Source organism: Schistocerca americana, chromosome 2 (assembly GCF_021461395.2).
Source record: "Schistocerca americana isolate TAMUIC-IGC-003095 chromosome 2, iqSchAmer2.1, whole genome shotgun sequence".
Lineage (NCBI taxonomy): Eukaryota > Metazoa > Arthropoda > Insecta > Orthoptera > Acrididae > Schistocerca > Schistocerca americana.
Window position 1 is genome coordinate 338,416,179 of NC_060120.1, and position 25,540 is coordinate 338,441,718.

At 39.2% G+C, this 25,540-nt stretch overlaps 1 protein-coding gene across 6 annotated transcripts in view; it reads right to left on the reverse strand.

Annotated features, from left to right (window-relative positions):
* Positions 1-361: 361 nt before the first annotated feature.
* The window catches only part of LOC124595187 (activating signal cointegrator 1 complex subunit 2), a 162,777-nt gene continuing 137,598 nt past the window's right edge, over positions 362-25,540 (reverse strand). For all 6 annotated transcript variants that reach the window (XM_047133809.1, XM_047133806.1, XM_047133810.1 and 3 more), the window contains 3 exons: positions 20,613-20,801; positions 17,081-17,304; positions 362-683 (listed from right to left, as the gene is read on the reverse strand). In XM_047133809.1, the coding sequence (XP_046989765.1) occupies positions 544-683; positions 17,081-17,304; positions 20,613-20,801 (553 nt within the window). In that variant the 3' untranslated portion in view covers positions 362-543. The remainder of the gene's footprint in view (positions 684-17,080; positions 17,305-20,612; positions 20,802-25,540) is intronic.

Sequence of the window (25,540 nt, forward strand, 5' to 3'; positions counted from 1 at the left end):
AATCCTTTCACAATGTAGAGGCAACACTAACACACCCATATTTGTCATGTTCCACAATGGAATAATTCATCTTTCCATCTTTTGCAGTTATACGATCCCTAGGTGCTCCACACACCCAGGAATTTTAGCGCCTAACCACAAATGACTGCTTCCCATCTGCAACTCACTAAAAGGCCACTGCACTGGTGTGCCCTCTCGGTAGCCTTAATGTTAGTGAAACTGCAAAGCAACAATGTTACAGTGTGATGAAAAGTTGTTGTGGTAGCTCTGAATAATAAATAAATAAATAGCAATAAAATGATGGGGGACAATTACTGGAAGCTTAAGTATAAGCATGATAAAAGTTTGTTAAACTTAATCCTTCAGTTAATTATAAATTTATTTTTGCCTTTACACTTGCAAAAGCCAGAAAAAAAAAATATATATTATTTCTTTAGTTTACAAACTTCCACAGAGAGATGATAACAAAAAACAAGGGTGCAAAAAATTGGTCATTACGATTTATTGATAGGAACTTTTTCCATATAAAGTATGAAGCAGATGTTATGCAGGAAACATTCCTTGTTGACGCTTTCTCTGGGCCCCTGCTCGGCGATTGTGATTTGCATATGACGACTTATGTGCACTCTTGTTCTGTCGATTTACAACTACAGTTTTGTCTTGCCCTTGTCCTTTTGGCCGTCCTGTAATACAACACAAACAATATTAGAAATGAATACTTATTTCAATGTTGTTTTTGGATTTGTAACAATGGCAGCATATCTTGAACAAACATGTACAAAGTTGAAGTAAATGTGGAGTACTGGACTGTGAGTGATGAACACCACGATCTGATATTTGTACCCGATTTTAGCAGTTTTCATTTTAGTGACTGGACTGAAAATTCTATTCTGTGGAAAGAAAAATTGTTAGTTTAAAGTAAAGAAATCTAACATCGTAAGCTAACGCAAAAATGTCATTTATTGCCTTCACTGTTTATTGCTCAATTCACTTTAAATAAGCAGCATCTACCAATCAACTTGCAAAACTGTATCACCATATTGCACACTGTATAGTGATATGGAATGAGACCACCACTTACTACCCTCCTTTGACTGGAGAAGATGGTCTCAGTTTCATCATGTAGCAAATAACCATGTAAGAAGTTCTTTGAGACCGTAATATGATTATGTAAAAATCTCAACAGTTAGTGAGCAGTAATCATCAGGTTGGGGTACTGAAGGAGCCTGAATAAAGTATCTGAGATGTGACTTGCACTCCAGTTGTTAAAAAACCAAATGAGTGGTAACTGAAATTTATTTCCAGTGTTCTTCAAGACTAGACAGAACAACAAATTTATTTTTAAATTGAAGATTACTGCAAACCTGTTATGCCAAAAATAGTTAAAGGAAAACCTTTGTGACAGAAGCATCAACGAAAACTTAAAGCTATTCGATCACTAAGATAAGTCCGGTGTAGTAGCCACTGTGATACTTTAATAAAGGAATATAGCTCCAAAACTCTCAAAACACCAGTTCTTGGCATGGGTACGACCCTCATTGCTATGTATAAACTACAACGCATTTAACTTATGAAAAACCCACAGGTAATAAAGTCTCCACAATGGAAGGTGTCTGATGATGGGCCAAAGTGTGCAATAGTACTGCTTGTTTTTCACTTCACTGCCATTTGGAAATCACTTACAAAAATCTTTGTAGCACTTTGTAAAATCCTAAAGAAGATGCTGAAATTAAATCTCAGGGTTCTTCATCTGTGTACTCTATTAGCCCATTTTACTTCTGAGAGATTTTATGTGCTGTGCAAAGGCTACAGGGAGTGAGTGCTGGAGACACGCCTTTAATCTCCTGTCACTGCAGTGTGTGCATGGATAACCTTTATAATACTGCTAGCCTTGATTATTGGACCAACTATGTCTGGATTGATTTGGTGAAGTAGACGGAATTTAGGAGATGTGACATTACTGTTTTGCTAAAACAACAGATACTTCAAAACTGGTTGCATAGCATTTTACAGTGAGCATTTAAAGAAACTGTGTCGTGAGAAAATGTAAATTTCACATGAAGGTTTTCACTGAATTTTTTTTTTAAATTAATTTTGTAAAGACCTAACTAAACAACAATGACTAAAATAACTTCATTCAACTTTTTAACGATCAATAAACTTTACAATTGGTTTGCAGAATTTTGTCATGCTTGTGCATCCATCAGTGATGAAGTTTACGGAGATCAATCAAAACTGTCTGTTGTTCCAAAAAACACCAGTGCTGTATGTTAGGGATAACGTATCACTTCAGAGAAAGTGATGTGTCGTTCCATCCATCTTGTGACGTTCACCTGCTTTATTTCTTCATTGATAATCCTCGGTGTCGACATACTGCATTGTAATACTGGCTGTAAAATGGGGGGGGGGGGGGGGGGGGATGTTCAACACTGACTACTGTAAATTATGTAGCCGACAAGTGCACATTTGTGTTTCACAGTTCTTTACTTTCACTGTTCACAACCCCCCAATATTACACAGTTAATATGGCCATTTCACTACTGGTTAACCTTTGATACGCCTCATTAATAGTTAGCAGGCAAACACCAGCATACTGCTACAATAGTTTACTTTTTAATATCTAGAGCAGTGAAACCCTTAACACACAGTTCTTGCAGAATAATACGGTACATATTGAACAAACACTGTCATTGTTTTAACACACAGCCTATTTGTCTTGCACTTATTTCACAGTTAAGTTGATGCAGTGTCGTTGTTCTAACCGACACTAGATTCTCGTCTGAAACTCGGCCGTGGACTAACTGACTCGGGACCAAAAATCGGGCCTTTATATACCCTCACAATAATAGGTACTGAAACTATACAGTCTTCGACGTTTAAGTTATAGAAATTACAATTAAAACAACTCATTCAATTAACTGAATATATAGAAAAATTCCTTCTTTTTAACAGTTTCTTCTACCACAAAGGTGCAGATTACATTCATGTATGTTAATGGTAATTAGTTAATATGAAAAATGAATTAAAGGAGGCAGATGGCAAAACAAGAGGAAGTAACAAGATCCAAGCTTGCTTTGTCACGATCTCTCTAACCAACTTAGAATACTCATGACATTGAGCAAGCACTGTGTTCTTTAAGCAAGCACTGTGTTCTTTCAGTAAGTAAGTGTTTACTTTTAGGCTCTATTTTGTGCAGGAAGTTTCTGTTTCTTTCGTACGTGTCATGGGGGTGAAAGTGGATACAGCACATCTTCAGGGCAGGCGTTACGGGTCCCTGGATTCCTGTGCTTTGAGTCACCTGCACGTTGATGCAGATGTTCCAGGAAAACACTGTCCCACCTCAGAGATTCGCTGTGGACCACAGAACCTCACCGAGCATCACAATGGTCATGACGTCAGTTGTCAAGGAAAATGCAGAAAGGATGTACAGAGCACAAATGATTGTATTGTGAACTTAGTTCAAGTCACATGCTGTGGTAAAATATAAAATGGAATGTATATAAGGGAGATGAAGTACACACACAATAAAGAAGCAGCATGTGGCTTTATTTTGTCGTACTTGGCGTTGAGATTTCCAGCTGGTAGGGACTTGTGTCTTTGAGAAAGGAGTCAGCTGCTTCAAGATATAACAACACAGTCAGGCAGATAATATAGATAATTAACTATGACCACAAAAACCTGAACAATGGCAAATGCATTTCATTCCACTCACCTTTCAAAGAGGATGCCAGGACAAGTCTGTGCCACCGAATAAGAAGATTCAATTGAGCAAAAGAAATAAGTTTGATTTAAAATGAGAATACAGTATTAAAAAAGAAAAATTTCATTGGAAAATGTCATCACCCTTAGTAACATCTCTGATTTGTGGCAGTGTATAAACTTTATTTGTGCTGCAAATAAATAAATTCTACAAAACATAAATTTGTCGAGGGGACATAGTTAAATCCTTTAACTGTGACTCCATTAAAGGAGCAAATAAAAGTCCATGAGTGGAAAGAATTGTGCATGCATTGGCTGTAAGCCACTATTGTCTCCTCAGCACAGTGTCAACACATCTGCAGCTGCATTGGCAGTGCTGCTAATTCCAGAGTCAGCCGCTGTTGCAGACAATTTATCGCCAGCAATGCGGTTCAACTCATCTCTGTTGTCATAATAGTCTTCAGTAACTAAAGTTTCCTTTTGCTGGATATATACCCAGCCCTTAGAATGCTGTGTCAAGATATGAAATTAAAACCCAGACTTTGTTAGTGCATGCCACTAACAACAACAGGCATGCTGACAAATATCCCTGAATGGTTGAGGACCTGAGTAAGAGTATAGCTAATTTAAAGCATGAAATGTCAACCTTCAAAGCTTAAACTTACTGTATTACTGACTTAGGAACCAAACTGTCTACTAGCATCAGTACTAACGCTGAAATGGAGGCCAGTTAGATACACATATCTGAGAATATCGAAAAGAGGGATAAATACTAAGACTACAGAGTTGCAAACTTCAATAAAAACGTAACATGGGTTGTTATATTCAGAGGTAAATAAACAATGTGATCTAGTAAGATACGAGATCAATGAATAATTTTGTAAGGTAAATAACGACATAAAGGAAATACAAGATTTTATGGTAGAGCAATTTCAAACGTTTAAGCGACAAATCTCAGACACACGATCAATTATGACTACCAGAGCAGACTAAAAATTTGGATTTAACGGTTCGTCTCGGCTCAACCTTTGCTAGTTTGGAGGATCGAAAACTGACTTAACAGATCAGAAGGTACAAAACAAAATGAATTGACAGTCAGTATACCACAGTACACAGAACTCTCAGATATGCACAGGAAGGAAAATCTGAGATGAGCTAATGAAAACAAAAGAGGAGGTAGCGGACTGTCAGAAGAGCTAATTGAGAAACTACAACTACAAAATCGAACAACTTTTTCCAAGCGATTTCTGAAGTTCAAACCTAATCGTTTTCAAAAAAATAGAATGATAAGTATTTCATATTGGCCGTAATGTGATCTCTCAGCACAGGCATCAGCATCTGGTAAGCAGTACAACTATAACAAAAGTTGCCACAGCATGGAATGCACACAGCACTTCTGTAGCAGCGAAAGGTTTAGCATCAGTTTGCTACAGAATTCTTGAACACATTCTGAGTTCAAGTGAATTTTGTTGAGACAGAAAAGCTTCTGTCCACAAATCAGTGCAGATTTAGAAAGCATCGCTTGTGCAAAACTCGGTCTGCCATTTAATTACATGATATCGTACAAACCATGGATGCAGGGGAACAGGTAGTTCTATATTCCTAGATTTCCACAAATCATTTGACACAAAGTCCCACTACAGAGTGTTGTTGAAGCTCTGAGCATAAATTCTGGAAGAATGACAGGACCTCTCTTATTCTCTATATACATAAATCACTGTGTGAGAGTCAGAGGAACATAGCTCCCAAAATACGATTTTGGTCTTTTTTAATGTATGTTCTCACAGTAGTCAGATATATTTTGGATCAAAATGACCTAACTCTCTCTCTTCTCTAAGCGCAAAAATAAGGTATTGTGTACCTCCAAGTTGTGAGTTTATTTTAGAGACAGACAAATGTATTGGCACTTATGCTCTTCTACATCTGTGTCTACAGCGATACTCTGAAAGCACTGTGGTGCATGGCAGAGGGTACCCTACATATCTACTTGTCATTTCCCCTCTTGTTACACTTGCAAACAGAGTCAGGGAAAAACGACTGTCTACATGCCTCCGTATGAACCTTTAATTTCTTGTATCTTATCTTCATGGTCCTTGCGCACAATGTGTGTTGGTGGCACAAGAATCGTTCAGAAGTCAGCTTCAAATGCAGGTTCTCTAAATTTTCTCAATAGTGTTTCTCGAAAAGAACGTTGCCTTTTCTCCAGGGATCCCATTTCAGTTCCTGAAGCATCCCCGTAACACTTACATGTTGTTCGAACCTACTGGTAACAAATCAAGCCACCCGCCTCTGAATTGCTTCAATGTCTTGTTTCAATCCGACCTGGTATGTTTCCCAAACATTTGAGCAGTACCCAAGAATAGGTCCCACCAGTGTCCTATATATGGTCTCCTTTACAAGTAAACCCCTTCTCCCTAAAATTCTCCCAGTAAACCGAAGTCAACCATTTGCCTTTCCTACCAAAGTTTTCACATGCTTGTTCCACCTCATATCGCTTTACAATGTTACACCCAGATATTGGAACAACTTTTTTGTGTCAAGTAAGACATTAGTAATACTATATCTGAACATTACAGGTTTGTTCTCCTACTCATCCACATCAACTTACATTTTTCCACATTTAGGGCTAGTTGCCATTCATCACACCAACTGGAAACTTTTTCTAAGTTGTCTTGTATCTTTCTACACTCAATCAACTTCAACATTGCACTGTACACTAAGAAATCATCAGCAAACAACTGCAGTTTGCTCCCCACCCTGTCTGCCAAATCATTTATGTATATAGAGAACAACGGTCCTATCACACTTCCCTGGGGCACTCCTGAAGGTAACCTTGTCTCTGATGAACACACACGGTTGAGGACGACATATTGGATTCTATTATTTAAGAAGTCTTTGAGCTACTCACATATCTGTGAACGTGTTCCATATGCTCATACCTTCATTAACAGCCTGCAAAGGGCACTATGTCAACTGCTTTCCAGAAATCTAGAAATATGGAATCTGCCTGTTGCCCTTCATCCATAGTTTGCAGTATATCATATGAGAAAAGGGCACGCTGAGTTTTGCACGAGTGATGCTTTCTAAAATCATGCTGATTCGCAGACATAAGCTTCTTAGTCTCAAGAAAGTTTATTATATTCAAACTGAGAATATGTTCAAGGATTCTGCAGCAAACAGAAGTTAGGGATATTGGTCTGTAGCTTTGCAGGTCCATTCTTTTACCTTTCTTATATACTGGAGTCACCTGCGTTCTTTTCACTCGCTTGGAACTTTGTGCTGGGCGGGAGATTTACAATAAATGCACGCTAGTGCGAGCCGCTAACGCGCGAGGCGGACGCTTGTAAGCGCACGTGCGCTGAGAGCTGAAATCATAGCCCTGCGAAACCTGTAAGTTTGTGGCGAATAAACTAGATGCCGCCAGCTGATTCGTTTGGAGTTCGTACGCTGGCTACCAGAGGCGCAGCGTTCCACTCAGTCAAAACAGTTCGGGGCTAGCTGCCAGGAGCGCTGCAATCACTTCTCTTTGCAGCCGCACGGCCTTCTATGATTTTTATTTCGAGGAAATAACTTTACATAGTTACCGACTTAGCTCGCCACTGTATCTTTTCATAATTCTTATGGATGAATAAAACTTTGTTCTGCAAGGGAAGTCAGCAGTTTCAAGTTATAATAAGATACTGCTGGAATTTATATTTCGTAATCCATACCTGGCTGAATACAAATTATGAACACGCCTAAATTTTGATCGCAAGACTAATGTCTAGTTTTGCGACAAATTCATGTTGTGCACGAACGTAATATTGGCAACGAATATAACGTCTGCGGAAGAGGTGCTAGATATAGAAATACAAGTACACTTTAGCTGCATGCCGATCATGTGATAAATGCTGCCTGCTGTCTGTCGCTTATAAGCGTTACATGCATTTATTGCAAACAATTCTAACAAAGCCCCTTATTTATTTATTGTATTGCTAACTGGACAGAAAATGCAATTCACACAAGTGACAAATCCACTCCATTGAAAAAGAATTAGTCGGAAAACACCAAAAGATTTATAAAACGAAGAAAAAGAAACAGGACTCGTCTGCAATGTGGTGCTATGGAAACCCAATCACAAATATATACATATTATAAAAATGACTGTATGTGTATGTATGTATGTTCCACATCTCCTCCTACTGGACCGATTTCAACGAAACGTGGTACACATATTCCTATTATCGGAAAACTATCACTGTAGGGGTAAGAACCACATACGACACATACGTCAGGAGATATGACGTAATGAACAATGTAATTCGTCAAAAACGGCCGCATCATGTGACGATATTCCACATCTGCTCCTAAACTAGTACACCGATTTCAATCAAATTTGGTACAAATCTTCTCTAAGGTAATGAATCATTTGCTATGGTAGCAAAAACTACTTACGATATATAGTTCAGGAGATATGACGTCATAAACAATTCTGTTCTTGAATAACCGCAACATCAGGTTTGTGATTTCTACTTATTATGTCATTACTACTAAAGCTATTCGCGAAGAATTTTGCAGAGGATATGCATACATACCACTAAATGTAGCTTTGAAATTATATCATAGTATGACACGTAGTACAGGAGATATGACGTCAAAACTATGAAACGCACGAAAATCCGTCCCACTATGCATGTGGTTGTAATGTATTACGTCTGTAATACCAACTCCATTCGCACCTCATTTTGCAGTTTCCTAATATTCTTCCCGGGGAACATGGAAAATTATATTCTTGTGGGACACATAGTACAGGAAATATTATGTCATGAAGATTGACCTGTGTGAAAACGGAACTGAGATGAATGGAAAATAGATAGCGATAGAACAGGAGGCGATGGACAGAGAGAGAAGAAGCAGATGGACTAAAATAAGACAGGAATGAATACACACCCGGGCAACGCCGGGCACTGCAGCTAGTAACAAATAAGTTGTCAAGGTGTAGAGGTGATGTTTTTATAGCAAACCACAAATAAGTCCACATACGGTACTGTACAGAAACATCATATTCTGAGCAACCAATGTAACTATATTTACATGGCTATCAAATAAAACAAACACTTTACAAATCAAACACAAACAGATCTTCCTCTGTAGATACGACGTCCCATTACATTATGGATGTGTAATTGTGCAGCAGTTCAAACAGAATCCAGGTTGGTTTGGACACGTTATACACACGTATGGTGTATCCGTACGCTTGCCCCGTGCCGCGCACGTTTTACATCGCTTCCGCATAACTTGCTTCGTCCCTTCCGTTGCGTCCCGCTTTTGCACAACATGTGTGTCTTTACATTTGTTACGCACACCTTTTGTAACGTCCATTGGTGGAAGTAGTCCCTTTATTATTTGTATTCTATAATCATACAAAGTCATATTATGCCCTGAGTATTTATTATATAGGTAATGTGCATTGAACATTAGCATGTCAACTACATGGAAGAATAGTTTCTTTGGCCAGCGGATTGTCTTTCGTTCACATAAATAATAAGACAACATCTGGTCCTGCCTATCGGTCCCAGACATACAACTATTATGTCTGATAATTGGCAGTGGTTTCGCGACTATTTGCTGGCGTGCATTCTGCACACGTTCCATTGTATTGGGGTATTCTGTGGAAATATAGGAGACCTCTCGTCTATCCTTCCATTTGCCGATCATTACCCCGTCCGAATATCGTGCTATGGTGTCCCCTTTCCCCAGCTTGGCGCATACCACGTCTTTAGGGGTATTTTTCCTATTTACCCTTAGTGTCCCGGTGCAATGTGTTTTTGCATTCAACAGGGTTTTAGCTAAGGCAAAGCTGTTGTAAAAATTGTCCATGTAAATGTGATGGCCAACATTCACCTTCTCTTCTAACAAATGCAATACTATCTTTTCAGCATGCCCTTTTCCCCCCATATCACCACGCATCCCCGTGTACACAGCGCATTTATTGATGAAGCCGTCTGGGTTATTTAGCATGTACAATTTGATGCCATACTTATTTCTTTTGTTTTTTATGTATTGTCTAAATGACAATCGTCCCCTCCAAAGAATCATTGATTCATCTAAAGAGAGATCCCTACCTGGATAATACACATTACACATTTTGTTGTTGAAATAATTCAATATAGGGCGTATCTTATACAGTCGATCATTTGGTTTCGGTTCGCCTGACTCTGGATTTTTTGCAAAATGCAATGCGCGTAAGATAAGCAAATATCTGTCTCTGCTCATACTCATCGTTATTCCTTTATTTTCGAACAGCGGATCCCTCTTCCAGTAGTCTTGTAGTCGGGCACATTTGACATTACCCATATGTAATGAAATCCCCAGGAAGACAAGTATTTCTTCTATACTTACGGGTTTCCAATTACTAATTCTAGAGCCCTCTTGTGTATTTGCGCTCGCAAATATATTCCGTGCGTTATAATTTGTTTCGTCAACTATGAGCTGCAGTATGTCATCTGTAACCAGTAGCCTAAAGAAATCCATTGGCGTATTGCCAGCAGGCTTCATCAGCAAACATTCTGCTTTCGTAAACGGGTGATACTGCATCCCATGTGGTTCTTCATGCCACGTAACACCTGGTTTGCTTACCTCTGCGAGCGCTGGTTCTTTATCGTCGGCGATTTCCTCATCATCGTCGCCCGTATCGTCCGATTCCGAACTGTCACGAAACATACTGGACAGTTCTGCTTCCACACTGTCATCACTGTGGTCTGTTTCTGCAGTCTCCAAATGCCAGTCACCCTCATCTGGTTCGTCCTCTCTGAACTCTACATCACTATCTTCTAACACACGTAGTAACTCATGGGCAGTATATTGGTCACTCTTCCTACACTTTTTCGCGTTCGAAGGCCCCGGTGTCGGTTCATTCGCCGCCATTGCAAACAATGCACAACACAGACGACAAAAAACGAAAACACACAACTGCAGACAGGAACACGTTACGTGATATGTCGTTGGTTACTTGAACTAACACGAGTGCACAGCCGAACAAACTAAACTGAGAACTCTGCTAGTGAACGCGCCGCTTATATGCGTCAGCCGCAGCGAACATGTTGACGGCGTAGCGTAATGGTCAAGCGCATTGCTCACGAAACAGTCGACCTGGAATCAATCCCAGGTGCTTCCTAATTTTTTTCAATTGTTTTCATTCTTATTTTCCTTGGTTTCGTCAGATTTTTCAACTATTTACCGTAGAATTTAAATACATTCAAGTAGTATATTTATATAACTAGGCGAAAGTTTTAATGAAAATAAAGATTTTAAAGATTCTTGTGATTACGTGCGCTACTTTTTATTCATTACGACAGTAGAAGTTTTGCCATTTTTATGGTGACATATCATAGAAACATGTGAAACATATATGTTTCACTCTAGGCACATTTTATGAAGGCATTGTTTGAGCAGTTACATTTCTCTGCAACATGCTTCATTGGAAAGCACACTTAATTCAAGTTTAAAAACTAAGGTGTTTCCTCTAATAGTTTGGATGCAAACCAAGCGTACTAGATCATAGGGGTGTCCACAAGAGCACTGAATTGATGCAGCACGGTCGAATGTATTTTAATTGCATCTTCTCTTGATGATACCTCTCGCTGTTGTTGGAGTTATTCAGGGGCACTTTGTAATCTTTTAATTAGATTTTTGACTTGACGATAGAAATATACATCTACCGTAAATAACCGAACACTCTGAAGATACGAAGTAAAATAAAAATGAGAAAAAAAAATCAGGACGGACCTGGGATTGATCCCAAGTCGCCTGTTTCGTGAGCAATGCGCTTGACCATTACTCTACGCCAATAACGACGAACAGAGCGCTAAATAGGGTATAGCCTCCTATAGTGCTATCGGAACAACTTTCGAGAGCATGTTCTCCTTTCCTATGGCCAACTCAGGCGAAATATTTCGGGCACGTTATGTGGAGTCCCACCTCTTTCTAGAAACAATTCGGACGAAATCGGCGTGTCCCAGTTGGCGACCTCCCCTAGTGAGAACTCAGCTAGCGAGCGCACCGCTTATAAGTGTTACCCGCACTGGCTTGCTGATCGCGGCAACGCTTATGAGCGTCAGCCGCTCTGGCGTGTTGATCGCGGAAACGCTTATGAGCGTCAGCCGCTCTGGCGTGTTGATCGCGGAAACGCTTATAAGCGTCAGCCGCAGCGAACGTGTTAAGAAGCCAATGCCGTAGAGTACTCTTTGTAAAATTGAACTGGGATTACATCCAGACCTGGTAATTTATTTGTTTTCAAATCTTTCAGTTGTTTCTTTAAGCCAGATGTGTTTATTTCTATGTCACCCATACGGGAATCTGCCCTATGGTCAAATGACACTACGTTTGTATGATTCTCCTATATGAACAATTTCTTGTATGTGAAATTTTAAACTTTGGATTTTGTTTTGCTATCTTCAACTGCCACATCAGACTGGTCAACAAGGGACTGAATGGGAGCCTCAGACCCACTTGGTGATTTTATATATGACCAGAATTTTTTTGGGTTCTCTGCCAGATCTTTGGCTAAGGTGTGCTGGGATAGTAGTTGTGTGCTTCACGCACAGAATCTCTATTAACCTTCGCTTGTCGTCATTTGTGCGTCCCCTTTTGAACCTAGAGTGCTACAGCCTTTGCTTTCTCAGCATCAGCCAAATTTCGATACTAAAACATGGTGGGTCTTTTCCATCCTTTATCCACTTACTAGGCATGTAACTCTCCAGACCACGATTTACAATCTGCTTAAAATTTGCCCATAATTTCTCTACGTCCATCTCATTGGAACAAAGTGATGCCAATTCACTTTCTAAGTGAGATGTTAATAACTGCTTATCTGCTTAATAACTGCTTATCTGCTCTATCTAGCAGAAACACTCTTCCAGCCTTCTTGACCGATTTATTAACTTTCATAATCATAGTTGCTATAATGATATCATGAGGGCTAATCCCCGTTTCTACACTGACATTGTCGATAAAGTCCAGCCTATTTGTGGCTACAAGGTCCATTGTGTGTGGGTTGCTGAGCTAGATGCTCAAGGCAATTTTCAGAAAGTGTGTTCAAAAGTATTTCGCATGACTGTCTGTCTGTACCACCCCGCAATGAATCCATAGACATCCCAGAGTCTGTACTTGGCAGGTTTAAGTTGCATCCAACCAGTATTGCATGATCTGGGTATTTATGCGCTACTAACCATAGACTTTCTTTGAATGACTCTAGAACTGTCACAATGGAATCGGGTGGCCGGTAAAAACATCCAACAATTAACTTAGTTTCACCTGCACCTGTTATATGTGACCAGATGATTTCACTGTCACTCTCACCCTCACCTTCGACCTTTAGAGATAATATTTTCGTGAACTGCAATGAACACTCCCCCTCCTACGGCCTCTAATCTGTCTGTCCTGTATATGTTCCATGACTTGCTAAATATATCAGAGCTTTCCATTTCGGGTTTCAGTCAGCTCTCAGTCCCATGAATAATTTGAGTGCAAGAACTTTCCTGGAGGGCAGTAAGTTCGGGAACTTTATTATGAATAGTTCGACAGTTTACTCATAAAATTGTGACAGCTGAAGTGTCTTTACTCTGAATGACATTTGACTTCCTGTGCTGTGAGCTGACTGGAAAGTGTTCATCAGAGCACATCAAACTACTGCCTTGCCTAAAAAACCCTTATGTGCAGTCCACAAGTACTCTGTCACCCAAGTAGCTGCTTTCTTTGTGTAGTGCGCCCCTGAACTATCAAGAGGAGCCCTACAAATCCCCACACGATAACGCAGTTCTAGAAATCTGCAGCCAAGACCGTTACAGAGTCAACGAAGACTTTGGTCGAAACCCTTTACTCGGTTCCAAACCAAAGGACCCCAGTCAACTGTGGTATTTATGTTCTTCTGACTCCTTGCTATATGAATCCAGAAGAGACTATCATCTACTAGTTTTGCATAATGTTGTTCTCATACACCTGTATGCCATTTTCCTTTCTACTCAAAAAGAAGTATAAGTTGTCTCGTAGCAAATAAGTCTTGCAGTGTCAGGCTGGAAATGTTGCATTACATCTCACTGCTGAATCATTTGTCTGTCCATCAGTTCTTGAAACACTTTACACATGAGATTTCAAGCTACTCCATTTTCCCTCTGAGTATCAGCAAGTGCTGAAACTCTAGACAAAACAATGACTGCCCTTTATAAGCACTGTCAATTTGATCACATTGCCTTCATTGTCAAGTTACATTTTGTTTAGTTTCCTGAAGGATTTAATGTGAAGAAGTTAATGTTAATGTACACTCTCTATTAGATATACATTGAAGTACAAACACAGACAAGTGGAGAAGAAATACAAGAAGAATGAACAGACAGTCAAGAAAGGCATACACATCAGCTGCTAAGAAAGAAGTGCCAGACTGAACATTTCAGTACTAGAACTGTTCCAAATGCCCAAGAAAGTGTAACGAGATCATCAGCAAGGGGTAATGTTCCATGGATTATGCAATATACAGAGAAACAGCAACAGTATTTAGCTCCACTAATTAAAGAAGTGCCTAATGCAAGGCCACATTCTTCAGGTGCACAGCCTCGAAGAAATGTGACGAAGTACTTTCTACTGATAGGTGGTTGTGAAGTTCAAGCGTGTCTAGGGGTATTTCTTAACTTTTTAATGTATCTGTGTGATACATACAAAAGAGAAGAGACAGCAGCAACATGATACTGACTGCTAATAAGGGAGGTCACCATCATTCAGGTATAAGGAGATGGATGAGGCAAAGGAGACAATAAGTAACCATATAAAATCTTTTCCTACTATTCCATTGCATTACTTCAAACAGAGTATTGTGTGACAGTTCTTTCCAGGACATATGAATATACAAATATTGCATGAACTATATAAGAAACTTTGCAAAGAGGAACAAGTTACTCCTGAAAAATAATGGGTCTACAGAGAAATATTCAATACACAGTTTAACCTAGGCTTTCACGTAATTAGAAAAGTTGTATGCGGCTACTGCTATTGTTTTCAAAATCTCTCCAAAGAAAATGAAGAGGCAAAGAAAGGCCAGCATTCAGAATACTCAAAGAGACAAGAAGCTGCTAGAAAGCTAAAAAATGAAATGAAAGAGCAGGGCAGAGCAAGAGATACCATTTACTGGAGTTTGACCCACAAGCTATAACGTACTGTCAAAACATAGCAGCTGAGGACATTTTCTGCAAATGAAGATTAACTAAGTTAGACATTACATATGGCATGAATGTGGATCGATTGAAGTAGCATCATGCTTATTTCAAGAACTCTAGAAGACTGCACATGGCAATCAAGTTGTTTCACTCTCAGGCACCTATGGAGGACAAAATCCCAACATCAATAGGAGCATCATGCTTCTCCTTGCTTTACACGCTCTGAACATTTCTACAATACAGTGATGCTTCTTTGCGCTTGGCACACTTCAGTGGAGGGTGACTCACTCCATGCCAGTATAGACAGAGTTGAAAAAATTTGACTTTATACCCTTCAGGATGGTACACTGTTGGTATGCTTCAAAACAAAGGCTGCACGAAGTTGTTGAAATGGACCAGAACGACTTCCTGGATTTTGATCCTATGCAGAAGAAAAGGTTGAAAAATACAAAAAATGACGGTAAATGAAGTACATTGGTTTAAGGTGAAAAGGCTTCAAAATTGTAAAAGTGATGTTAATCGTATCTTTTTCACACATTTCCATGATCAAAAATTCAAAAGTTTGCCAGTTTCCCGAAAATCCCGAAATTCCAATACAGTCTTCCAGTCAGAACCGAAATACCAGGAAGAGAAAATAGAAGACCACACGGATCTTTGCCACACCAGCATTATGAAGGAACAGTATCACAAATTTTGTAAAAGTCTTCAAGAAGAGGAAGCTGGAGATTCCGACTGCGGTGGCAATGGTTGTAATGAAATTAGTGGGAAAGTGAACGTTCAGTGGTGACATTGGTACAAAAATCCGCTAATATTCTTTTATTTCCACTGGAATTGATCTGTTTCGAGTATAGAAATTAACTTTTTACACTATATTTTCTCAGTATAATACAGCAATAAATAACAGTGTACCATTAAGGACTATCTTTAAAGATATGTTATCATTTGACAGCTTTTTAAGTGTATTCTTTAGTGGTGTAGAGGTTTTCAATAAAGTTTGTATTACATCACCGAGATACGAAATTCACAAGTTAAAATATGTTCTTCCATCTCTCCTGTAAAATCACTGAACTGGAGTTATGTTACTCTGATCGTCACACAATGAAATGATCTTACAGAAAAGTTGAGCTGCAATTTATGGCTGTTAGCTGGTGATACTGTGGTGCACAGGAAAGTGTTGTCACTGAGTGACTGTAGGGGTATACAAGATGACTCTGATACAATTTCTAGTTGATGTCACCTAGCTCTAAATGTAGAAAAATTTAAGTTATACAGATAAGTAAAAAAAGCAATCCTGTAACATTCGAATACAGCATCAGCAGGGTGCTGCTTGGAATATTTACATTAATTAAGTATCTAGGCATAACACTGCACAGAGATACAAAATGGAACGAGCACGTCAGGCTGTTAGCAGGAAGGCAAATATTTTATTTTTTATTTTATTGGGGGAATCTTGGGAAAGTGCAGCTCGTCAATAAAGGAGGTGGCATACAAGATGCAAGTGCGAACCATTCTTGAGTACTATTTGAGCGTTTGGGATCCCCACCAGGTTGGATTACAGGAAGACATTGAAGCAATTTAGAGGCCAGATTTGTTACTATTAGGTTCAATCAGCATGCGGTTATTACGAAGCTGCTTCATAAGCTCAAACAGCAATCAGTGGAGGGAAGATGACTTTCTTTTTGCGAGGCACTATTGTGGAAGTTTAGAGAACTGGCATTTGATACCCACTGCAGAGCAATTCTATTACTGCCACTGTACATTTCAAGTAAGAAGCATCACTAGTAGTAGTAAGTGGTAACCTCTGCAATGCACCATATGGTGGCTCGCAGAGTATGTATGTAGCTGTAAATGCAGCGCTTCAGTTTAACTATTTCAAAGTGAAAAGTTTTTTTATACATTTTTGTTAAAATGTAAGTGACTAGAAGGTGGCTGTTTGACCAAAATTAGTTGTTCATATATAAATACACATTGTAGCAGCTTTGGTGGTTTCTTTAGGTCATTCCAGTTGTCAGCGGTAAATATGCTCTCCAAATGACAATCACAGAACCACACTAATGTATAAACCGATTCATTTAAATATGATTCATACTGTATTAGTGAGCCCACAAAAGACTCACAATATTTGAATTAACAATACCACATAGAATAAAATATTCTGAAGGAGTGTTAAAGTCAAAGGGATTTTTCAAACTTACCAACTACATCTCTGGACTGAGGCATTGCTCCACTGTAATGACGACGACCCCTGTTTTGTAATTTCATTTGGCGTCTGTGTTCAGCTTGTGCTCGAAGTTCTTCAGGATTTGGAACGAACTGATCAGAGGGAACTGCTGCTGTATCACCTTCACTTCCGGATTCTTCTTCACTTGATTTCACATCTTCATTCATCCGCAGAACACGGGGAATGACCAGAGGACGTCTAAAGTATTGAATATTTTAATTATGCAGAAATAAGGAATATACATAACATGATAATTTCATTTGTAATAGAAGATCTAATTTACACTACACCACACACACACACACACACACACACACACACACACACAAAAACATTATTATGAAAACGGTTGTCACAAAAATAAAGAAGGTGTAATGAATGACATGATCATTAGGAAAAACATGCAAAACTGAACAGAAAGGAGGAATGGTACCATAAACAATGAAAAGGGGGAGAGGGGAGGGAGGGACGGAGGGAGAGTGAGTGAGGGAGGGAGGGAGAGATCAAGCAATGATCAATACTTTACAAATAACTAAACAGCACAAAAGTTGCATTTTTCTATATGAGTCAGTATTTACTTTAGCCTAGGCTATGTAATATTTTCTTAATATTCTGCAATCTCACTCTGCTTTTTCTTATGAGTCTTGGTTATTAAATAGCCTCTATTTTTATACTTAATTTGTCTCTCTTTTCTTTGGAGATGTTATCCTCAACATTTCAACTACTTTCTTCCTTTATTCTGTTCATTAATTTGTTAGTTTAAAAGCAAAAAATCTATAAAAACTTATGTCAAAACAATTTCTACTTCCTAGCCTTTTACTCAGCTGATTGTTCATACTTCATTCAAACAAGATGTTTCAGAAACGTCTTTCTTAATCTTACACTAACATTTGAAGATGATGATCCGTTGTGATGTACATTTATTCATAGGTTTGTCGTCTTTTGTCCACAAAAGATGATATTATTACAGATCTTGTCCTTATTCCTGCATCCCAAATTCAAGCTACTCATATCAAACTGCCCCTCTTTCCCTTTCCATGCCTCATCTTTCATATTTTTTCTCTTCCTGCATCATGTCCAGTCACCCATTCCAATACAAGAAGCATCCGATTATCAGGGTTTGATTGTCTGGTTGCAGATTAGCCACACGTACTGTGGTGACTTTTGAAAAAATAAAAAATGAAACATGAAGTATTCTGTAATAATTAGAATTAAGATTTTAGTTTTTGGTTGTAAAGGTGTTGATGACAAAAACATCCGTGAGTAGTTAAACTTTGATGCCTACGAACTGGTCTTTGAGCAGCTAAGTGACATGGATATACTGAATGTAGTGCATTCGGTAAAGGAAGAGAGCAAAGATAAACTGATCGATAAATCTGTTATCTCACACACTGTTGCACTAAAATATGTTGATATGTTATTAGAATATCATTTCATTATGTTGCTGTCATGACTCTCTGGAAAATGAGAACTGTTGCAGGAGAAAGTAGAACAAGTTCTGAAAGTGAAATGAAAGCAAGTAATATGAAATACAACATGTTTTACGTGTCATTTTGTAAGTAAGTTGTCAGTTTCTAGCGATGATGTGTAAGTAGTGCACTGGGATTTCAAATGCAACATTTAGCATGTTTTGAAAATACAGTTAAATGCAGTTTCTGGTAAAAACATATGTGTTTTGCATTATTCATGCAGTTTTGGGCCAACATTAGCTCAGATAATTAGTAGCTTGCACTCCCATACAGTCCAATTTCTCCCACTTCCTGTCTTTGATGACTGAATCGTCTTTCTAAATTTTAAATTACCAAGATACTCTTCCTTATTAGGTATACACTTATATATCTTTGTGAAACTGCTTCTATAATTTCTGAGACAGAATTAATTGAAGGTAAAAAACATTATCAATTATTGTTTCTTGTTTGGATTTGGGAAGAGACCCGATTTCAAACTCACATCACTTTTAAGACTACCCTCATGCTTCTTCAAAGGTCACTTGGTGCCCCAGGCTCTAAAGGACTCTCTTAAAACAGAACTGTATAGACTCACTAATGAAGATGGGTTAAACTCTCACATTCAGTGGGTCACTCTGCTCGTACCTGTACACAAACCCAGTGGCACCTTAAGACTTTGTGGTGACTTCGAAATGATGCAAAACAGAAGCACAAACTCACTACTGATAACAGATGGGACTCTTGCAAAATTAATGCCATATGGCCTCTACTGTTAATAATTGGTTATTTTTGTAACCTTTTTGGCCGCCACCATGTTACAGTGTTTTATGGGCCAATTACCAAATGGCATTCCAAACTACGCCACTTACCTTGGTGATTTCATGTTTTGCACAAGTGCTCTTTTGAGTAACCGCCATTGACATATTTTGGGTTCAAACCTGCAGCAAATGGACTTGCACCAATGAAGAATTATGTCACACATAAGAAAATGATGTCTAACACCGCACCTGATGCTCACTCTGGTCTTTTAGCTACTTACAGGGTCACTGCAAGAGAAGAACACTACTTTGCAGACTGACTTGATGATCGTCCATCACTGCACTCTCCCGGACATACTACAACCACTATTGGAGCACATCATCTGAGACCACTTGTTTTTGAGTGGTCACGGTGGTATGGGCCCATGAGTTTCAACAGCACACAACTTGTATCTGGTTTCTCCATTTCTAGTGGACCCTATGCTCCTGTGACAACTCGTGCAGCTTCTATGGTACCTTGTCTGGCCCAAGCCTTCTGCAGTGATGCCAATGGATACTAGTATGCTGCCTTTCCAAGTGGTGGCTCTTCCAGGGCTTGTACCACCTATATTGTTCTCCCCCACAGCTGCTGCTGGGAGGGATGGATATGTAATGCTGCCACTCTATGCAATCATGGAAATCAAGTAGCTGGGACAACATTACAGTTGGCTGCTGTGGCACCACTACCCAGAGACAATTAGTCATGATGAGTGCCCTATGACAAGACCATGCCAGAATCCCACATATAAGCTGGTCCTGGGTTGGGCTGAGTCAAGTGTGATGCAATCTGTGGAATGTGTGGTGAGCGCACAGCAGGTTTGGCTCAGGTGCTAATAACATGGACTTAATCGCAGGCAGAACTTTGATACAGCAAGGACTGGATTTTGCTTAGAAATACGGACTTAAGTTGGCTTGCACTGTTTCTGAAGAGCATCCTGTGTCTATCTCTTGTTGTAAATAAACCAGGGCAAGGTCCTGCTACCTGAGGTGTTGCTTGCCTTTAAAAAATGTTTACTATGATAGCTTTGTAAAAATGAGACATTCTTAGATAGTTAAATCTGTATTCTGGCTAAGGTAGGGCGACAATAGGGAATGTGGTGATACGGCAAATAAAATGAGCTAACTAAATACTACATGACATTATTCAATGTAAATTTTAGAGTGATCTTAGCAAACTATTACAGTTCTGTTACTGAACATGAATCCTCAAGGTATTGCTTATTTTTGCAGGCAAAAGAAAGCAAGGCACTTCTACACATACCTTTCATCATCCCCAACTTCAGGTACCGAGATTTCACGATCATCGCAGGTGTCATCATATTCGTCGTCATAATAATTAAACTGACTCTCATCTTCTTCCACAAGTCCCAGTTTTGCATATGTGCTCTGGTACTGCTTTATCAGTGTTTTATCATCAAGCAACTCTTTCACATCTTTGTACTTTGGCTTCCTAAAAGAAACAAAGAACTAAATGTAATTCAGTACATGCAACAGAAAATGCTAAATTGAATAGGTTTCTAGATAGAGAACAACAATTTAAAAATCTGTCTACAAGGAATAAAATATCAGAATTGAGAAATGGCTGTGCTTGAACCTACATATCAGGCCTGGCCTTGTGAGAGCACCAACACCAAATCAGCACTCCAGCTCCTCCACCACTGTGCCATTTGAAGAAAGTGTTTGACGGACAAGTTTAAATGCTGGAGGTAGGCACGGAACAGTGAAAGATGTCTCTCCAATGTAAGGGGCCTACTTCTTGGAGGATAACACTGCAGTTCACTTTCAACTGTACCAAAAGGATTTATTTTCAGTTTCTTACCTTCTGCCAATACAATAAATGCATCTTTAAAATAATTAAATTACACCATGATACTATGATGAGCAGAACTATAAATTTGATTTGTTAGACAAAACACTAACCTTGAGGCATACTGTTCATAACATCATACATATTTGTATTCTACTGTGTTCTATATCTGAAACAACAGTTTGTGGTACACAGCCAAAAACATGGGACAACAACAACATCATTACAGATGGAGTACAAGTCCCAATCAATGGGGGAAATTGTCCATGCCCTTTCAAAGGAACCACCCCAGCACACGCCTTAAGCACTTTACGGCAATTACAGCAAACCTAAATCAGGAAGTCCGGATGTGGCTTTAAACCATTTTCCTCTTAAATGTGAGTCCATGAGTCCCTTGGTCAGAGAGAGAGAGAGAGAGAGAGAGAGAGAGAGAGAGAGAGAGAGAAACCAAACACTACAACGGCTTTCACAGATCTTCTATGCAGTTCACAATACTACTTATGATGCAATATACAAAAGCAATATAAGCAATCTGTTAAGGATGATGAAGACATTTGCGTTCTTTCCCATTTCTGGCAATGTTACAATCTTGGCAAAACACAAATGCATCATACCGTCTTTGTAGCTGATGTTGCAGTGGCATAGCAGTGTGTGTTTTTCTAGCACGTAAGAGTATGGTTGTACATTCAGCACACTGCATGGCCTTCAAAGATTCATAAATGTACAGAAACTCCTAGTCCACACCAAACGGTGTCACTTTCCACTTTTGGAAACAAATGCACAGACAATTAAGTATATAGTACAGAATGTAATGTCATGTCACAACTCATTTTGTGAGTAAAGTGATGGGAATGTGATAAAGTGGGGAAATATATTTGTCAAGCCGAGACAACATCAAAAGTTTAAGTTAACATGATCTATGTAAAGTATATGATACTGGAGAGTCCAGTTTGATGTGAAAAAAATCTACTCACAAGCAGCAGCAACAGGGGAACACACAGACATAAAATGATTTAACTTTTACACACTTTCAGAGCCAGTCACTCTTTCTTCTGGCAGAAGAGTTGAAGGGGAAAGCTGAGGGGTGAAGGAAAAGAACTGGAAAGGTTTAGGGAAAGAGGTGCAGTTGACAAAAGTCACCCAGAAACCCGGGTCAGGGGAGACTTACCGGACAAGATTTGAAAACCTGAGAGCTTAAAGGTTGAAGACAAGGTAATATGCAAGACGTAGATTACTACTAAAACATTGTGTATGAGTTAATAAGAGTGAAGAGGTTCAAATGGCTCTGAGCACTATGGGACTTAACATCTGAGGTCATCAGTCACCTAAAACTTAGAACTACTTAAACCTAACTAACCTAAGGACATCACACACAGCCATGCCTGAGGCAGGATTCGAACCAGCAGCTATAGAAGAGTGAAGAGCCAAGTGCATTGTATGTAACAGAGGTGGAAGGGGAGATATTATCAATAACTGCTTTTTATGGAAAGTTCAATTTGGAACACATATACTACAAGGAATAAAGGTAACCATTCATCATACTGTTGAGGCACTGGGTGGTCAACAGGCACATTAACAATACTGAGAGGCAGGGATGAAGTGTGAGTGGTGGAGGAAATGGTGATGGATGACAGAGGGAGAGGTTGCAAGGGAATGGGATAGGTATGTGGCACGTAATGAAGTCAAGTAGTGGGGGGGTGGGGGGGGGGGTGGACAGAGGAAGTGGGAGATTTGTAGAGATGATAGTGGGAATTCAGATTAATGGGGTAAAATGTGGAATTCAAAACTGGGACGAAGACCAGACAAATTGCAGAATTGAAGTACGTGTTCTAAAGACAATTTACTTAACTCGGAGACACTGGTACTAGGAGTGAGTATCCAAAAAATTGCATGTGTCCTGAACCAACCATTGCATTCCCACATAGAAGTCTTTATAAAAACTACAGAAGGGTTGGTCTGTAACATGACTGCTTTCACAGGTGGCCATGTATCTTGCAATGTCCCCCTTTACTATTATGAAACGGATAGATTGCTAGTCACTATGTACAGGAGACGTTGAGTTGCAGACAAGCACAATGAAAAGCCTGCTATACAATTAAGCTTTCGGCCAAATGGCCTTCTTCTGAAATAGAGCGTGTGCGTGCCCACACCCACGCGTGCACACACACATTTTCTATTAGAAGAGGGCCTTTTGGTTGAAAGCTTAAATGTACATCATTGGCTTAATTGTACAACAGTCTTACCTCTGCTGTTCCTGTCTGGGACTCATTATCTCCTCTACATGGTGAGCAGCAACCTACCCTTTTTGTAATACTGTTGTTATTCCATCCTGGACTTCCCCTTTAAATATGTACATACATTCAGATTCAACTTTGTTGTTATCTTGCAATTCTGCACCCATAAAAGAACTTTCTTCATGGACCGTGTCAGCACAGGTTGACAGAAATTGTACCTATGCAGTTTTTCTTGCGCTGAAAGCTTAGAATCTTCAAACAATTTCAACTTATTACGAAGAAATACAATTTGCTGTTTACTTTAACTAGTATCTGTATTGCATCTCACTGTACAGTCTCTTACTGTATTTAAACATTTAGTAGCAGGAAAACATCACTCAGATATACAGTTTGAGGCTGTACCTGACAGTTCTTTAGTCCTCGTTTGTTCTGCTGTGATGTCACTCAGCATTCTCACGGCATGTCTATTTACTTGGATGGTGCACTGCACTACTCCATATTGGGATGCGGACTCACAGAGATTATACAAACTCCATACGTGTATTGCAACTTGAGATCATACTGCAATCACTGTCCCACCTTGAAGACATGCTGCATCCATCCATGTACACGTCACATGTGAAGAGCTGACAAAAATCCACAACCAACCTACTATTTGTAATCACTAAACTAACACATAAGAAGCACAAAAAGGAACACAAATGATACCAGAGAATGAATGCTGAAGGGCAACATTTGAGATAATCTGAGAGGTGTGCACTAATAGGTCAAACATGAAATAAACAGTTGGGAAAACATAGGTAATAAACATGGCAAGTATCAATTTGTTAGACAGTTATAAAAGAATCTATGGAAATTGAGATGTGAGTATGAGTCACAAAAATGTAAAAGGAAATTATACTGTTGGCTTTAGGATGGTTCTGTATGATTATTTTGTTGCCATCCTCAATCATTGTACATGAAAACAATACGCTATCTTGTAGGTGAAGTGGTTCTGCACAATCACATGAAATGACAACAAAGTGAAATACAAAAAAAGGGGTGTGTAAATTAGGGGATCAAATGATGTGCTTTGATAATTAAATAATGTAGAATTTATGTTGACAGTGGTTGGGCAGGTAGGAGTGAAATGCACTGCAGTTGAAGCAACCACAAGTGACGCTACAACGAGCTACAAAAGTACAGCATAGTTGTGACTGTGTGGGATGGTAATACTTGCACAAAAGAAAGGAGAGAGGCAAAATGTAGGGAAAGATTATATATATATATATATATATATATATATATATATATATATATATATATATATATATATATAAATAGAGGGAAACATTCCACGTAGGAAAAATATATCTAAAAACAAAGATGATGTGACTTACCAAATGAAAGTGCTGGCAGGTCGACAGACACACAAACAAACACAAACATACACACAAGATTCAAGCTTTCGCAACAAATTGTTGCCTCATCAGGAAAGAGGGAAGGAGAGGGAAAGACAAAAGGATGTGGGTTTTAAGGGAGAGGGTAAGGAGTCATTCCAATCCCGGGAGCGGAAAGACTTACCTTAGGGGGAAAAAAGGACGGGTATACACTCGCACACACACACATATCCATCCACACATATACAGACACAAGCAGACATATTTAAAGACCTTTAAATATGTCTGCTTGTCCCTTCATATTTAAAGGCAAAGAGTTTGGGCAGAGATGTCAGTCGAGGCGGAAGTGCAGAGGCAAAGATGTTGTTGAATGACAGGTGGATATGTGTGTGTGTGCGAGGGTATACCTGTCCTTTTTTCCCCCTAAGGTAAGTCTTTCCACTCCCGGGATTAGAATGACTCCTTACCCTCTTCCTTAAAACCCACATCCTTTCGTCTTTCCCTCTCCTTCCCTCTTTCCTGACGAAGCAACCATCGGTTGCGAAAGCTAGAATTTTGTGTGTATGTATGTGTTTCTATCGACCTGCCAGCGCTTTATATATATATATATATATATATATATATATATATATATATATATATATATATATTCCATGACTTACCAAATCGGAAAGCGCTGGTAGATATGCACAATAAAAAACACACACACACAAAATTTCAAGCTTTCGCAACCCACGGTTGCTTCGTCAGGAAAGAGGGAAGGAGAGGG